The sequence below is a fragment of the Sparus aurata genome, chromosome 7 (assembly GCF_900880675.1).
Source record: "Sparus aurata chromosome 7, fSpaAur1.1, whole genome shotgun sequence".
Taxonomy (NCBI): domain Eukaryota; kingdom Metazoa; phylum Chordata; class Actinopteri; order Spariformes; family Sparidae; genus Sparus; species Sparus aurata.
This window is the reverse complement of record NC_044193.1, coordinates 8,273,467-8,291,604: the sequence shown is the minus strand read 5'-3', so window position 1 is coordinate 8,291,604 and position 18,138 is coordinate 8,273,467. Positions and strand designations below refer to the sequence as shown.

Sequence of the window (18,138 nt, the reverse complement as noted above, 5' to 3'; positions counted from 1 at the left end):
TAAATTGATTTTGAAAGCAATTGTCGTTTACTTTTCCAGATTTATCATGCTGTGTGACTGCCACTAGATACTCTGATAATTACTTGTTCACCAGTTTGAATTCAGTTAGATACAAGTTGCAAATGTTTATTTAAAGCAGTCAATAATAAATACACGTCAAGTGGTCATTATTTGTAGTTTATGCAATATGTACAAATGTCATTTTTTTCATCATATACACATAAAGTTGGCTTCAATATAATAACTGTTTACTGATTAGTAGAATATAGATGGACGGGACTGAGGCAAACAGCAAGGAACAAATCATCCAAATGATCTTATGGGCCAGAATTGTCGATTTTTTTTCAAGATATTTAATGTATATTAAAAACACATTGGGGTAAATATCCTGTGGTGCTATTTCGGCTGATAGTTGTTCCTCCTGCTCTTCTTTTTATCTACACTGGAGGGCGTCAGGCATTAGCACATCACTGAGAGACTGACTGTGGATTGGAGTTTGAGTCTAAGTTTAACCTCTTATCACATTGTTATGGATAAAATATGGAACAGGCTAAGTAGTGCTGACACAGTGAACACATATTATCTAATGCAGTCCAATACAAAAGGCTTGCAAAAAGCTGCTTTAGTAAACGTTTTATTCTTGAGACTTGTTTCTACTCTGTGGCAATGTTTGCTCCTGAGTTTGTCATGTATAAATGCAAGTGGTATTTATTTATCATTGATTAACTGGCTAATTATTTTCTTTGTCGATCTCTGATCTATCTGCTCTTAATTTTCATTGAGCAGAAATGTAAAATACAGTATCAAATCCAAATCAAATACATTTTATTGTCACATTATACAAAATTATGCAAAATGATATTATTTTTAAAGGCCGAGGTGGTATCTTTTTTTTGTCTGACCAACCTGGAGATACTGAGAAGCTGAAACTAGGAAATGTTTGCTAAAAAATGACAAAGACAGTTAAATATTCCAAACAGTTGCTGATTATAATTCCCCCAACTTTACTGCTAGATTAACTAATCGTGTCAGCTCAACTTTATTGGAAGTACAGCCGCAAACAAAAACCCTGGCGGTGATTAAAAAGATCTTTTTTGGTGTATCACTTCATCCTGACCAGTATATTTTATTAACACAGGAGGGTGTTAGCCTGATGTCCAGATGACCCTTTCCGACATAACAAGGACCTCTCAGCCAAGAGGTAGGGTGAAGAAAACTCTACACAGAGAAGATCACTTGATCTTCCTTTCTTTCTTTCTTTCTTTCTTTCACAAACATTGTCAAAAATGAACAAACATTGTCCTCTAGTCACCACTGAGGCAGCGACGTCAGGCGGAGAATTAAAGATGCCAAAATAAGTTTGTGTTTTGCATTAACTGTGTGCCGGGGGGGTTGTGTTGCTGGACAAGACGAGCTGGTATTGCAAGTCTGGATTTCAAGAGAGAGAGAGAGAGACAATGTTTTAGAGGCAGATGATGGGGTTTCTGAGAGGAAAGTCAGATGAGGATAATGATGTGCAGTACTGTTTTTTTAATCCAAATTCCACACTCATTTTCTTTGAAGTGAATCCCAATTAAAGCATTTGGTTATAGCTTTTGGATGCTGTACTGGGTAAACTCTCACTACATCTGTGTATTGGGAAATAATTCTAATCGTGTTAACCGGAAAGTTTCCATCTGTTTCTAGAAAAGAAGCTTACAGAGTCCAAAATCAAGTATCTTGCACACAGAAGGATGCGGCAGGAAAAACCTGGCAAGGTAAATCATTGTTTTAGATTAAGTTTATGGGTTGATAAATATCCCCTATGTAGCAATAATCTGCAATTTTCTCTAAATGTAATGTGCCGTATCATTTCTTTTTCTTTAATTCCTCCTCTGGCTTCACTTTCAATGTTTGCCTATATTAATTGTGAAGGAAAGCTTATCCCCCAGACTTTTTTTTACACTGAAGGAAATAAATTACTTTGCATCTAAGTTGAAACTTCATGCATATTTGCCTGGGCTTCCTGCTGGCAAATAGGGTTTTCATTTTCATTTTATTCCAGTTCAATTCAGCTCTGATAGATGAAGATCACTTCAGCAGACACACTATCTGCAGGGCATATCTTTGTTTTGTATTTGAATGATTTAAACTCCACTGTGTTTTTGTATATGTGCTTTTGGATGCACATGTTTATTATCTTCAAAGGGTTGGAAACCCCCCAGCTGTAGCATTGCTGTCATCATGATTTTTGTCAGTGTGCTCAAAAGTACTCCTCTGCAGAATGCAGCCTCAGTGGTCACAATGATGAGATAAAGCTGCATTAAAATGGGAATATTACAGAACATTAAATAAGAAGTCTTTCACCCACTCAATATAATGCCTTCCCAGATTAAGCTAGTCAGATCAGAAATGACAGTGTTGTACAGATTGGTCAGATTAGGCAGACAAATAATTCAATGGATCGACAGATTATACAGAAGTTAAGACAAATATGCATTGCAAATTTGGTTGCCAGGATAAAATGGCGTCAGTTAATGTTTCTACAAACCGCTGATATATATATGTACCTGTCACGTACCATATTGACATGTTATATAACATTCACATTGCATGTTTATGGCCAGATTTTCATATTGGGAGGTTCAGAGAAGATGGTGGTGGTGACTGTGTTTCAGCTTTTATAAGCGTGACACATCTGAATAGGACCATGGGACAATATCCGTGGTGTCCATGGTGACAAAAAAATAATATTTTTAACAGGAAGTTGGGACATCTTCTGCCATTGTTTGTTGGGACAAAACTGGGTGTTTTTAACAAGACAACAACGTGTGTTTCTGGTATTCAAAGCTAAGACATCATTTTTATTTAGCATTAACAAAGGTGTTTCTTTTTTGTTTCTAAATCTAATCAGACCATTCGCACAGTATTGTTACAAGATGAAGCTGAACATTGAACCTAAAGAAACATTTCAAGTTTCAACAGATCGGTGGTTTGAGAAACATACATTTTTTAACATTTGTCCTGGCGATTGTGTTGACAGTTGTCTTATTGACTTTAATGATTATGAATTCAAAATTTTGCCGCCATGCAAGTAAATAACTCAAAGTGAGGTAATAATGATTATATAGTTGGTTTGTTTTTAGTTGACTTTTTTTAATGTCACTTTTAGTATATTTAATTGAAAGAAATACAAGCAGTGTCATCTTGTAAAATACTAATGTCATTGTTTAAAAGTGAAGGAAAATGTGAACCCAGTGTGCTCTCAAGTTAATGAATAGTGTCAGTTTCCACAGCAACACGTTCTCATAGTTAATTAGAATGAGGGAAAACAAAATCAAGTGGTGTTAAAAATAGAGAATATCTTTTAGAAGTTACTCACTTTAATAGCTTTACTTACTTATTACTTTAAGAGCTATAATCTGTTATGGTACCATGTCAAGTAATTGTGTGTTACCATCTCCCTCATATTCTACCGTATATTTTGGTGTTAATGTGATGGCTAATAAGACTCATTCAGGTTCTGATTTATTCTGAAAATATTAAATGAAAGAACTTTCATCACTCTGAGCCTTTTTGCTTTCTGGGAGAAAATGCAAATACCTTCCTCTCCAGAAAAATCAGACCACAGCGATTATTCAATGCTTTTATTTCTTTAGTAAATAAGGCTGCACAGGAGCTGATTTTGATAATGATATGAACACATAACCATATTCTTTTCTTTGTATGCACACACGATGAAGCCACACAACACAGTACCACATTAAAAAGGGAACGCAGAGTAAGACACAGCTAAAGGCTGTGTCTGTTATTTTGGTAGGGCAAAAAAAGGTCAGTCTTACACTTGTGCTGTGATTTTATTTTACTTGATGGCTTCATTTTAACAGTAAATGCATAAATGCTTGCATGAGAAAAAAAGAAGTAGAGGACCCACATAAGAAGCTCTATAATCCAATATAAATTAGAGATTATATTCACTTCTGTCAATTAAAGCTAATCAAAAAGATAATTAAGTTTCTTTTTGGTAACATCAGTTATTAAATCTGTGACCAAGGAGTTTGAAACATTTTCATTGCTTTAGGCTACTATAAAAAAAATCTGTTTCCATAGTTTTTCACCTGGACACTTAAATAAATATATAATTATAATAAATATTTTTAAAAATTAGGACTTCCCAACGCTCTGTTTGTTTACAGATGATTGTTTTGGAAATCTTTGAGGTGTCACCCATATAATGAGCGTTGTGTATTCTTTACAGAGTGTATCCCTTTTAGTATTAAACTGATGATATCAAGCTATCAAGATAACATTCCCACAAGAGTTTAAAAGAAAGAGAGCAACTTGGGTTGCTTTCCCTAAAAAGATACTGTCACAATCTGGAAACAGCCTGAAGGTCTACAGAGGGCTAGCTCGGTTTTCAGAGTCCACTGTTGGAGGATGACTTCAGGCTACATGGCACAGTCGAGCCCCATCATGTACATCGGTGATACTCCACCTAAATCTCTTTTTAAGTTTCTGATACTCGGCCCCTGTAGGGTTCTAGTGGCTGCTAAAAGTTGGTTGTTTGATTCCTTACAGGAAACAGCAGCTGTCAGTTCGAGTTTATGTCTCTGTTACAACGGTTTCCACTCCTGACAAGGACAAAACGTCGACATTCAAGCCTACGGGGGCTGAACACTCGATCGTTTTAGGTCAACCTTACGCGTCCTTCGATGACACATTAACCTTTTTGTCTGCTATCACTGAAAGAACAGCAATATTCTCCATCTCCTTTAAAATCCGTAAAAATGATTCCACATATCTTAATTTCTTATGATGTCTTTTTTTGCGCAGGCCAGATATTAAACACAATTTGTCCTCAAATTACAAATTATGCTCCTGCTGTACTTGAAATATAATGAGCTGCCCTTAAGTGTCACATATTTGCCTCATAAACCTTGAGCCCAGCTGCCTCATTTTCTGCTCCTTCTGACTCCAGTTACATCACTGTACATTAAAACGAAACCGGACACTAACTGATACAGAATCAGGCATCAAGACATCACATGTATATAACTCGTTCTCAGATGAATGAAGCACCTTGTGGATTTTTTAAAATCTATTCACAATGAAGCAGCCATTTGTGAGTGACTTCACGGAGGGATGCTATCAAAGGTCCTTACGAGACTGTGTTGTTGCCATGCAGTAACGTTCCAGTAACTTATGTGGGCCTTATGTTGATGTGTTGTCCATGCCCAGTAATCTCTGTCTTTTGAGCACATGTCCCGTCTTGTTTGCTTCACGATAGAAGGAGGTTGTACCACTAGAGAAAATCCGCCTGTGGTTTGTCTAAGAGCTGGGTAACTGTCACTTCTCTGTAGCTGGATCCAGTCAGGATGCAGGCAGTCCTTTGGGGAGTGGTCACATGACACGGTGCTGCATTCTCAGTGCAGTGCAGACACGCCCCGTAGCTCTCCTGTTGTCCATTTGAGAAGCGCGTGGAGATGCTCATGTCCTTGTTGCGCAGTGAAACGGAGGCAAAGCGTTCTTGTGGATCCGAATGAGGACTTCCCCTGTAGATCCTCTGGCGCAACATGGATGTGTCTCTGTAGAGACACTCGCGAAAGTTGGGCTTACACAGCAGGTAGACCATGGGGTTGTAGATGGTGGAAGATTTGGCAAGCACAGCGGCAATGGCGAACGCATCAGGAGGAACCCGTGTGGCGTCTCCGAAAGCAGCCCACATGGCCACGACAGCATATGGAGTCCAGGCACCCAGGAAGCCGATGCACACAGCTATTGACAGCTATAGAGAAGAAACATTTCCACATGCACACACAGCACAAAAACAGGACAGGCAGAGGATTTAGTTAGTGTCATAAAGTATTAAAGTAATAAACTACTAACCAGTGATGAAAATAAACCTAAATACAATTAACTCAGGTACTGCTCTTCAGTACAATTTTGAGGTATTTTCCATTTTCTGCTACTTTAAACTTCCTCTCCACTCAATTATTCGATACATTTCTTTGCAGATTCAGATTATTCAGTGTTTATAGGCTATTAACTGTCGGTCATTGTTTTGGGCTAGACATTGTGTATGAAGATGCTTTTTTCCAAGGCGAAGTAGCACATTTTAAAATTGGTTTATTTAATCAGCAATCTGACAGAAAAATATACCGATTATCAGAAATTGCAGAATATTGTCCCTAATAATCGGCCAGGGCGGATGATAGGTCTTCCTTTTGCTGTGACCCATCCTCCATCCGAGTTTTATGTAAATCTGTTCAGTAGTTTTTGTGTAATCCTGCTGATAAACCAACCGACTAACATTTGCGAATCACATAACCTCCTTGGTGGAGGCAGCAATGTAAAACAGAAGCGTCTTGACTGGTTGTCTGAGTCATTTGGACTCCACTGTATGCATGAGCAGATCCCAGAAAAGCTAAATCAAGTTATCAGCATGGCATTTTAAAACCTTTTGAATGATTTACTGTGTCATATCCTACTCAAATCCTGTCATCTGTAAAACCTGTGTTCAGTGATATACACACATGTCACATCCTCTGACCTTGACAATGAGAGAGTGCGCATTGGTGGTCTTGGTCTGCGGTGACACATGCTGCTGGACGGCTTGACGTGACCCGCGCACTGTCAGCAGGATGAATGTGTAGGAGAGGAAGATGACGGTGCAGGGCAGCACGTAGCAAAAGACGAACAGGCAGACGATGTAAGATAGCGCTGTAAGCTCGTGGTTGGACGCGTGCCAGTCAATGCAGCAGGCTGTGCCGTAGGGTTCAGCACTGTAATGCCCCCACTGTGCCAAGGGCCCCACAGCAAAGACCGACGCGTAGCACCACACTCCAACCACCAGGAGGCGTGCGTGTGATGAGCAGAACTTGTTACCTGATCAGACAGGAGGTAGAAAAAGATGCTTTTCAGTTATTGTGGTCTTTTTTTTTGCCTCACTTGTCATGCTGTTCAATAAAATCTCCCCTCACCGTGGTTAGGGAAGCAGACTTTAAGGCAGCACACTAGGGACAGAGCTGTGAGGTTGGTCAAGCTGCAAAGGCCAAACAGCACTCCGCACATAGCATAGAGCTGACAGGTGATCTCTCCAAAGAGCCACCTGTAGGCAGAGAGAAGAAGAAAATGGAAAGATGATGGAGGTGAGGGCTGCAACTAACGTTCACTGTCACAATCAATTAATCTCCTGATTATTTTCCTCATTATTTTCCTCATTGGGTGTTACAGCGTCAGGAAGTCATGAAAAATGCCTGTCACGATTTCACAGGTTCAAGGTGACATCTTCAAATTGCTTTATTTGGACGACCAGTTGTCCAAACTTAAAAATATATTTAGATTACAAAAGCAGTAACGTATCACAATTAAGAAAACTAGAACAAGGGCAATCCATTTTATGAAGGGCACAACACAATGCATGGATGGAATAAAGACTTGAGAAAGAATGTCAAATGCAAGTCATCCTCAAAAATAATCCAAGGCACGCTGGAGGATCAAAATGCCTTTATTTAACATGACAATATGTATTTTAAATAACTATTGTGATGTCCCAAAGTCCATGCCTATTATGTAGTGATGAACATAAGTTACGGAGGTAAAGGCTCAACTCCAAACAAACGTCATATGAATATATATCTTTATATATCTTTTATATATATATATATATACATATATATATATATATAAATTATAAAATGTATACACTCCAGTCAGTCAGCAGGCATACAGTTGTATATGCTGCTGTGCTCTGCCACTGATTGGCGACATCCTGCCTGTTACGTGCAACTCTCATCATAGATTTAACAGAGGCGAGATGTCTCACTCTGCAGCTAAAACGGAGTGTTCAAGACATAGTGTGAAAAGGGATGCTGAAGTAATGCACCATATGAAAAAAAGGAGGACCCCCAAATAAAAGTGTGAACCTGAAAATGTGCATAATTTGACCTCCTTTAAATACAACTTTCCTCCCTGAGTGAGTTTAACTGTGTGGCACACCGTTAAATCAGGTAGGAGAGAGGTTTTACCTTTTCAGAATACTACCTTTTAGTTATCAGTATGTGTAAGTTCATGATACTTCCTGTGATGCTTCTCGCAGCAGGTCAGGGCTTTTATCACACAGGTGTCAGAGTAAAGAGGGGACATTCAAAGCAACCCACTGATTTAAAATAACCAAAGTCATCAGGGCACTGTTTGATTAAGTGAAGTGTATGAACTACTCTGCAGTCTGCAGTCTGTTAAAAGAACAAGGCGAGACTTCTGGAAGAACGACAGGTTGACTTTTTATTCTCATCTCCAGGTTGTCATATACTGACACCAGCACAAAGCCCCAGTATTTGACGACCCGGGGATAAGACAAGCAGAGTGACAGTTGTCTCGTCTAAACCTCCGTGGGTTGAATTCGCATTGGAAGATCAATGAATTTGATTGTCTCCTGTGTGAGTGATAAAATGGTTATGGGTATGTAACCCACCTCCACTTCTAAAATTAATGTAAATGTTGTTTTTAACCACTATATATATATATATACACATATAAATAATTGAAAAAAGGTCATTGTTTACTCACCCCAATTCTGATGGAAAGTTGGGTGGAATTTCTTAACAACAAAACAGTTTCGTAAACACCTGAAGTAGCGGAGGACATGATTTAAAACCAAAATGAAAACATGAAATGGTTCAATACAGCTCATCCAAGTCTCCAGAAACCCTGAGATCCCACATGAATCTGTAAAGATGTTATTTAAACCCTTTCTAAACCTGACATCATTTCTGTAGCTGCTGAAGTGTAGATAACGTTAAATATATTTGGGTTTCAGGAGACAAGCTATTTTATGTTTCTTTTTGGAAACATTTTAAAACATGTCCCCCGTCTTCTTCGGGTGTTTAGAAGAACGCTGCAACTCCTTTTCGCTGTGAAGCTTCAGAAATGTTTTGTGGACTTCGAAACTTTCGCTGACATTTGGGTGATCTGTTCCTTTGTTGCAGAAACCGTGAATGTTTTTGCAGCATTTGATATGGTGTCATTACATAGATTGACTTCCAGCATCCCTGCAGATTCCTGCAAGCAGTTGCCATTTAAAGTCAATTCAGTTTTAACAGCGAAATGAGTTTCATGTTTCTCCAGATTGGAGAAATAAGATATAGAGGAACGAGGGGAATATGAGATACCTGTGTGAAAATGATGATGTAATTGCCAGCGGGAATAAAGAGAGTGTCATCCCAAGGTCACTGATGGCGAGATTGATTATGAAGAACTCTGCTGGCTTCAAGGTCGACCGCTTGTGATATGCAACAAGTAGCAGGATGCAGTTGCCCATGAGGGACAGTATACCTGTAAGGAAACAAAATAAAGACAGATTGAGCTGAGCTGGAGATGGTGCACCTATTGGGACTCATCATCCATGCATGGATCAACACAGCAGCGATTCGCTTGTTGTACGGACTCACAAAACGCGCTGTACAGGGAACCCATGAGGATGTCGTGCTCCTTGGAGATGGAGGAGGCAAACACAGCAGATGTGTCTGAAGCATTTCCCATCTGAAAATGTTAACACGAGCACACACACACAGGTTAATTGTGAATTGTGCAGTGATTAAAGACTTTTTTAAACTCACTGAAAACACTCAAAATTGAGCAAATATTTAATAAGCGGAGGAGAAGATATTTCCTCCCTGCCTGTTGAAGCAAATATGCATGTCTCCAGTTTTGTGACTTATTCATCTACAATGCTGTCTGTTGACTGTAATTCGAGTTGTCTTCCTGTCTTTGTTGCACAATACTCTCAGCCTCCGGGGACCAGATGTAGAGACGAAATAGCTTTTGTTCTTTAATACAGAAAATATAATCCTGTGTGAAAGATGAGGACAATTCATATTAAATAGAAAAATATACAACACAAGACTGGCAGATGGAAAGAATTAGATTGTGCCTTTCAGGATTAAAGGAAAGATTGAGAGCCGGCGAGCAAAACAATTACGATTAGGTTTACATGAGCTCAGATTTACCAGAAAATAGATTTCAGTGTTGTTTCAAGCTAACACAGGTTTGCGCATGATGCAGTCATGCGCACAGACAAATGGAATAAAGCACATGTAGTGATAGAATAGTTACATAATGAGCAGAGGTAAGAGGGTGTTCATCCTGCCGTGGCAGAGAGCTGACAGATGCTCAGCTAATATATTAACCTAATAGAACTGTTGGAAGAATCTTAATGGCCTCTTCTCAGCATCAACTGAAGCACGTCGGAGGCACTCATGCTCTTTGTTATGAGACAGACTCTTAATCTAAGCAATCAGCATCTCCTCACCCACATATCTGTAAACAAGATGATGATTGTCATTCAGTGCAGCGCTTTGCCTGATAGAAGAATACAAAAAAAAAAAGAAATGTAAACGGGGCAGGAAAAGCTCCGTGCAGACGACGATTATGGAGCAATACTCGGGGTGCCAGCAGAGATGTTGCAGAGGCAACGTTGACTTTCAAGGACTCAGGCAATCACACAGGATAAAGAATGAGCCTTCATTACTATGCAAGTCAGCACGCCAGTCAATGACGAAATGTCCAGTCAGTCTGAGTGGAGGAGACTCAGCAGAGTAAGTAGTTATGAGCAGTTTTAGTGCCACTCGAACCCAAAGAACTCTGCTGTCATGTCAGCACAACAAAGGAGTCCGTTGTCATCAATAAATCAAATTCGCTATGGGATGGGTTTGAGCCAGACGGGAGATTTATCAGTAAGTTGGCAGATATGCAAAGCAAACAAGATTACAGTGGCTGCATGTATAGAATATGTTTGTGTGTGTGTATATATGTAACCATTACATTTTCTTTGGATTCTTTTTATCACATTACTTATTAAGAGGAACAGTAGACTGTGTAAATTAGAATATATTTCAGTAGGAAGAATTCCACAAAATTGTTTTGGACTTTAGAATTGAGTTATAATTATTTCAGTGTTTCGTCTGTACTTATTTTGCTGTTGTGGCAGGGTTACGGTTTTAGTTTTGGTTCTAGCGCTGTGAGTGGTTGTAACACTAATATTCTACGTATTTGGTTACTTGGTCATGATTGTAGAGCTCCTTCTACACACTTGGTCTCATCCTTGTTTGCGTTTTTTTTTTAAGATAAGATTAGAGATGAGAAGAGAAAGAACTGTATTAATCCAGTAGAAAATTCTTGGGTTTGTGTGATTGCTCCAAAAAAAAAATATTGTAACAACCAGTGGGTTTGAGGGGCAGGGTCAAAATCTGAGCCCAGTTTATTGTGTGTGTTAAATAGGAGTGAAATATACAAAAGAGAGTTTAAGGAGTTAATGGAAAAACCACTGCCCAGTAGAATAACAAAAGATGTAAGATAAGTACAAGAGTAAACTAAAAATGAAGTAGAAAAAAAGTATTATTGGCATTATGTCTTGTTATCTAGATAATAATTTCCCATTTTATCTAGCTGTGGTGTGTTGCATTATCATTTATATCACTTTAACTTTTACCTTAAATGTGCATTTACACGTGAAACATTTAAGCTGCGTTTTATGTTACGAAGAGTAAATCTTAGTTTCCAACTGCCATAATTTTAGGAGGGACAAGTATGTGTTAAACACAGGTAGAGAAGGGTGGGTCTTGCCATGTTGGTGTCAATTAAAAGAGGATTAAAAAAAATTAAACAAATTGTAGCCTGCCTTTTGCACACAGCCCAGAGGGACTGGAGAACTAAACTAAGGAACGCATATTATACACAATGTTTCCAATGTTTCTATTATTTTGTCAACCCCATTTATATCAGTCCGGGTAGACTAAATAACAGAAATTCCTGTATATATAATGCAGAGTTTCAACAAACGCTAAAGATTACTCCACTGTATTAGCTTTAGCCATGAAGTTTCTACCTTGTGTATTCTCATAAATGTCAGTAATGATTGATTGGACCAAAAAAAACACAGTGTGTACCTCTTTTCTCAGTCATAAATTCTCTTCTTTGATTTTTTTTCCTGTCACAACAGTATGATCGAATGATGACAAAAACACAATACAGTTTCAGGAGGGAATGTATGTGCTAGTGTTTCCGGAGCTATAAGCTTCTTGTGCAAGAAGGCTCAAGAAAGAAAACGTCTGCACACTCAGATCCGTGCAAAAGATGTTTTATCTCATGCCAGCTCTTGGACAGAAACTGTCACGTCTGGAATATTTAAAGCTTGCATTAATCAGAAGTGTGTGTATGCATATCTCTCAAGTGTGCCGGCCTTTAAGCTCCAGCACCTCCGCCAAGCCTGACTGAGCAGTATCTCCCTCACTTTGTTAACAAATCCCACACTGCATAATTTAAAAAGCAGTGTTTCTTTTTTTTAATAAGTGTGGAGTTGAATCTGTGTTTGGTTTAAAACATGAATGACTTCGATGCCTCTCGTTAGCGCTAACAGACGCACAGTATAACTACCAAATATATCTCCTATGCTCTGTATCGTGTTTATGTAACCAGAGTAGCAAAACCAAGACGACCCGTTTGCCACGTGAGTGTGAAAGAGCTTAACCAGCTGAACTGTGCCTTTGGTCCGCTGTGACAGATTGAGTATTTTGTGACTGGCTGAGCTGTGACACCACTGTTATCGTGTCGCTGAGCCCGGCTGAATAACTGTTCTGTTCAGCTGTGATTAATTGGACGCCTTTGAGCGGGAGACATGGACATCGGCCTCAAAATGATGATGTAGGGGATGAACCATCTATCACAAGCTGACCTGGTTTTTGTACCCCATTATTTTTATGCACATTTGCACCTTATCGTACTCTGCCCTGACCCATCCGCAAAAGTTTGCTGCCTCTGTGGAGACATTTTGACTGCGTCATTTACCCGGGGAAAAAGTTTATCTCTCCGGGCTGAACTGCTGCTGTCAGCATGACGAGTAATCCCTACTTTTGTGACAAGTTTCAGTGCTACATGTCATCCAAAAAGCTGAGATTCATCTGATGCTACTGAAACCAGGACTGTCTATAACTCTTAGATGGCTGTGGTCGGAGGAGATAAGCAGCCATTTAAAGGCTGACAGGCATGTCATGGTTTCTGAGTGCAGCGGCAAAGACGTCACATGAGCAGTGACAGTAACAATGTCAGTGTCTGCATGGTTTTCATATATTGGCAGCCAGAGGCATATCTCAATCTTTGACTCGCGTTTAAATCTGACCCTTCAACATACTGAAACGCAGAGTTTTTCTCATACACCTCTGAGGTTCTTACTCTGTGAGAGTAAACATGTGTTTGTTTAATGGAAGCCAAATCAAATCAGTCTGTTTACGTTCACAGCAGCCTTCAGTGTTTGTGCCTTTGACATAATGATTCATGAAATATTTATGTTTCTGAATGTAAAGTGTCACATTATATCTTGTATGCCTGAGTTGATTGACATGCCTGGTCCCTCATGCATTTATACTGTTTTCATTAGTGCATTGCAAGGATATATTTGTATTACTTCCACCGAGGACACAGACACATTTAGTCTATTAAAATGTAAAAAAATAAAAAATAAAATTAGAATTTGTCATAACAATTTTCTAGAGCCCAAAGTCACTTCATCAAGTTTCTTGTTTTGTCCAACCAACAGTTAAAAACCTGGAGACATTTCATTAACTGTCATAAGTAAAAAAAAAAAAAAATGCAAATCTTTACTTTATTTTTAGCTGAAGACAGCAAATGTGACATTTTGCCTGAAAAACGACTAAAACCATTAACAAAATAGTGCTCAATTGATTGTTCTTCAGTTGTTGCAGCTGTAGTCCACATATTTTTGTGTGCAATCTGTTTGTGTCATTAGTATTTCCTCGAGCTAACGATTCACTGAAATGTGCAAAATTTAAGCACAAATCGTTACTTCAACATATTTGACACACAGTGAGCTGTGCAGCACATCCCCCGAGGGCCCCGTGTGAGACCTTTGACAGATTGAGGTGGGCTGTGTGCACCCTCGCTGTTTGTAGCTGCCTCCTCATCTGAGAGAGACTGACAGTGACAAGTGATGCCATCACAGTACAATATTTACTCTGTTTTAGCAGGATGACAAAAGTCAGCTGAAGGCAACTCTTTTAGACATGACTGGGCATGCTGTGACACATCTTATGTAATGACCGTGGAGAAAGATCACAGGATACAATGTTCGCCCAGCACAATGTGTTTAGGATGCTTTGTAGTATAGTTATTTAATTAGGGACGCACATTTTAAGCAATTTCTTCAATTAAAAGTTGACTGATTTAACAGTTGATTATCGGCTAATCATTAACAATATGTGACATATGTTGGATGTTTTTCCATTAGAAAACTCTTTTAATCACTGACATGATCTTTGTTCGATGCAAAATCAGAGTAGGTTACATCAGGAGTTAAAAGAACAGATAATGTGAACAACAAGTTACATGATAAACTGCATAATACAGCATAATCATTTTAATTGTGGAGCTTCCACCTATTGCTATTCAACAACTGGTTCAACAAAATCCACCCATATTGAAGTTACTAAATGGCGGAATAGTCTAAATGTTGAATTGTAAACAGCGATCTGACCTTGAATCAGTTGACCCCCTAATGACTCTACAGGTGTTTAGGTTTGGACATTGATTTTATCATGAACAAACAAACGTCCATCCGTCCAGACTGAAACATCTCAAGAACAATTTGATTGCCATAAACTTCACTTCAGATATTCATGGCCCTCAGAGGATGAAACCAAATATTTGACAAAACAGTGTTGAAATAAAGTACTGCAGTGCTGCAGAGATGCCCTGGCCTACAAGTCATGTTCTTCAGATGTAAGCAAAAGTTATGATTACCACTAACTCTGAATCGTATTGCAATCCGTCAAAAATAATGGCAACATCATGATATATAATGTGGCTCAAGTATTTAAGCCGGCTAAAAGCTCACTTACACTTACACTTGTGTTTTTGTTCTTACACAGTATTTTGTAACACGTGGCTTTAGAATCTAAACCTAATAGTCAACAGATTTATTAATCATTTCCTACAAATTAACACTTTACAATTCACTTTGACAGAGAAGCTTATTAAACCTCTTCAGCCCAAGCAAACCTCAAATTCACAGTGATTAATTCAAAATAATTTCCCTGATTCCAAATATACCAAAGGACAACAAATTATGCTAAATTTTAGATATGAATGGTGCAAAAACATGTAAATGTTCATTTAATGTAATGGTGAAAGCATAAAAACAAGATTTACATAGATATTTGAGACAATATGGCGCCATCAAAGCATCATATATGCAACATTTAAAGCTGATCTATTTATGAGAAATGTGGCAAATGACTTTTTTATGACAAACTTGTGATGAATGATCGCTGTCAGCTCTAACCTTGTGAGAAACACGTAGCATTTCCTTTCACTGCTTCACAATAAAATGGAATGTTGTATGTTCAGTAGGTTAAAGAGAGTGAACTGTAGCCACTAACAATGAAAACTACTACATAGACGGGTAATTGAGGAATGTGGACACAATTGAATGCAGACCACAAATAACTTCCCAAAGGAAATATTCAGATTTAAGGGTTCTAATATTTGTAATTGCAGATTTTCTCTCCTTGTGTTTTTTTTGTTACCAGAAGGGGAAAGAGATCTGTACAGAAGTTAGAGGAGGATTAGTGGTAGCACTGATTTGCTTCCAGACAACGGAAACTCTTGATATCCGATTGCTACAGACACAATTTATCATGAGACAACTGAAGCAGAAAATACAAAGACTGGTCATTTTAGGGCTAATTTAATAACTTTTCATACTCAGACCTCCTCTTTTTGGATGCTTAGAATGTCCTTAATGTTATTTGTCCGTACTTACAGAAGGGACAGCGTCTACAAAGAATGCAAAACAAATGGATACGTACAATTCCGCCTCTGTACCAGCAAGTCACCATCACTCTACCACAACTGCTTCCCCTTCATCACACAAACACATTACATAACCATGATCTGATTGAGTACGGAAAGGCAAACAAGACAATGATGGGCAAATGTCTTGCTGCCAAGGACAGCTGGTTTCATTCTGTTATTTGCCTTTGACTCTGATCCTCAGATGAAGGTCATCCACTTTGTTATATCATGTTGTATCCAACAGAAAGACATCATACTGTGGCCACCGTTATCAGTCATTGTCAACACATATTGATTGTCTATCACAAACAAATGAATGTGCAGGAAACAACAACAGGCAGTTCATGCATGCCGGCGGAAAATTAATGTGTGGGAAGCAGCCTGAGCGTGAGTCGATTGGCTGTGTTTAAAATAGTCAATATAGATTCAACTTTGACTGAAGGATTAAGAAAAGCAGCTGTTTTATTTTTTTTTACAGAGAGGGATGATCAGTGATCTCATCACTAATCCTGCCTCAGATCCCACAAATTGGCCGAGATGTCTGTGGCTTCATTTCATCGGCATATTACATCCATTAAAAAACAATTTCACTTAATGTCCTTCAGTAAATGCCCCTTTAACACAACCAGATGTTATCAATGAAGAGGGAGTGTTGCAAGATAACAACCAACTCGAGTCGAGAATAAACTACCAGACCCACTGCACAGAATATAGCACAAAAAAAAAACGGATATTACTTCAGGGTCACGTCAGCTTCTATATGATGTTATTCATCTATTGGAAGCGTTGAGCACAACATCAGCAAAATTCGGACCGTCAAACAAGTGCGTCACCGTCAACAATCCTACCTTTTTTTGTCAATGTCCAGTCTCTTTGTATTTCACTGAATAGAAAAGACAACCCAACTAACGCCTCACTGCTTACCTTCCAGGGAGAAATGGCTTGTCCTCAGTTAAACTCATGGAGGCCAGGTGGAGAGCAGGACACAGAGGCGAGGAGCTTGGCCAGCCACCAAAAAGGAGACAGAGACGAGGGACAGACAGACAGAGAGAGAAGGAGGAGGAGGAGGAAGGGGAGGAGGAATGGACCTGAATCTGGAGTCCGGTGAAGGTATTCTCCTCCTCTTCAATGACTTCCAAACATGCAGCCAGGTGAACGTGCACTCACTCCCTCACACAGCACAAGCACTCATCCTTATTGGAGATGCATTGAGCCCCACTGATGTAGAACGGAGAGCCCACAGTGATGGCAGGTCAGCCCGAGAGAGAGAGAGAGAGAGAGAGAGACGGGGGAGAGAGAGACGGGGGAGAGAGGGAGAGAGAGAGAGAGAGAGAGAGAGAGACGGGGGAGAGAGAGAGACGGGGGAGAGAGGGAGAGAGAGAGAGAGAGGGATCAGCATAATACTGGCAGGCTCTGAGTGTCACTGATGACTCAAAATACCACTCCCCACCCCGTTCCCTCTATCCATCCTAACTCACTACTTTCCAGCTTCATTCTCATTCCAGACACTTTGATTTGTTTTTCTACACTTAGGATGAATTGTCTTCTTTAACACGTATGAATCATGTATCTGAATAACGCACGCAAGGTGGGCTTCCCCAGATCACTCTCCTCAGCAGCAACAGTGTGTGTGTGTGTGTGTGTGTGTGTGTGTGTGTGTGTGTGTGTGTGTGTGTGTCACTTGATTGTAGGAGTGGAGGGAAAACTGGCTCTTGAGTATAGATTTAAATGTGTGGATGCAACGATGTCGAGGTGGATTTTCGGTCCCATTTAGCATTTGAATGATTTTCCCTCTGAGTGCGAATTTCAACAGAATATTAATATTGCCTGCAAAGCGGTAATTTAAGCTCAGAGTGAGAGGAAGGACGATTGTAATTTCGAATAGTGTTAGAAAGAAATTAGGCAGCTTATGACCATCTTTCATCGTGTTCTTAATAGTTCACAGTGAAGAAATGGTTAATTTATGTGAAGAGGATTGTGTTGAGTGAGTGCCTGTTGCTCCTGGTAATTATCTCAGTGTCTACTGAGAATAACAACATTTTTTACGTCTGGAATGAGATTTCTGAGGTGACTGTACTTAATTTAAAGGTCCATAATGAACGTGATAGCCACTTGTGCGAATACATTGTCCTCCTCAGTCACACAGTAAGTCCTGTCTAGTGAGGACTTGGGGAGCATTTTGAACTGCACCTGAAGCGCTGTGCCACCCGACTTTATCATACCCGCCCATCCAGTTTGCTTGGAGCGACGCTGCTCGCCGACTGACAGTCATGGAAAGCTGCTTAAGGGAGCGTG

At 39.4% G+C, this 18,138-nt stretch overlaps 2 protein-coding genes across 5 annotated transcripts in view; one reads left to right on the top strand and one right to left on the bottom strand.

Annotated features, from left to right (window-relative positions):
• The window catches only part of samd10a (sterile alpha motif domain containing 10a), a 60,064-nt gene that overhangs the window by 399 nt on the left and 41,527 nt on the right, over positions 1 to 18,138 (top strand). Inside the window, exons 2-4 of one of the 4 annotated variants that reach the window (XM_030423792.1) lie at positions 1,139 to 1,201; positions 1,692 to 1,757; positions 16,775 to 16,953. In XM_030423792.1, coding sequence (XP_030279652.1) covers positions 16,926 to 16,953 — 28 coding nt within the window. In that variant the 5' untranslated portion in view covers positions 1,139 to 1,201; positions 1,692 to 1,757; positions 16,775 to 16,925. Of the gene's footprint in view, positions 1 to 1,138; positions 1,202 to 1,686; positions 1,758 to 16,774; positions 16,995 to 18,138 lie in introns of all 4 variants that reach the window. The other 3 variants (XM_030423790.1, XM_030423795.1, XM_030423793.1) reach the window with 3 other exon arrangements.
• opn7d (opsin 7, group member d) lies at positions 232 to 16,881 on the bottom strand. Its single transcript, XM_030423789.1, has 6 exons — positions 16,768 to 16,881; positions 9,429 to 9,519; positions 9,150 to 9,312; positions 6,960 to 7,087; positions 6,530 to 6,864; positions 232 to 5,764 (listed from the first exon to the last, which is right to left on the bottom strand). Exons 2-6 carry the CDS (start codon positions 9,517 to 9,519, stop codon positions 5,282 to 5,284), a joined length of 1,200 nt encoding a protein of 399 aa, XP_030279649.1. The 5' UTR covers positions 16,768 to 16,881; the 3' UTR covers positions 232 to 5,281.

Excerpts from the sequence above, each read along its gene's own strand:
- opn7d (XM_030423789.1), bottom strand. The coding sequence starts at position 9,519 with ATGGGAAATGCTTCAGACACATCTGCTGTGTTTGCCTCCTCCATCTCC. Across the intron at positions 9,313-9,428 it reads TTCCCTGTACAGCGCGTTTT|GTATACTGTCCCTCATGGGC; the intron begins GTGAGTCCGTAC and ends GTTTCCTTACAG. Across the intron at positions 7,088-9,149 it reads ACATCATCATTTTCACACAG|GTGGCTCTTTGGAGAGATCA; the intron begins GTATCTCATATT and ends CTCTGCCTACAG.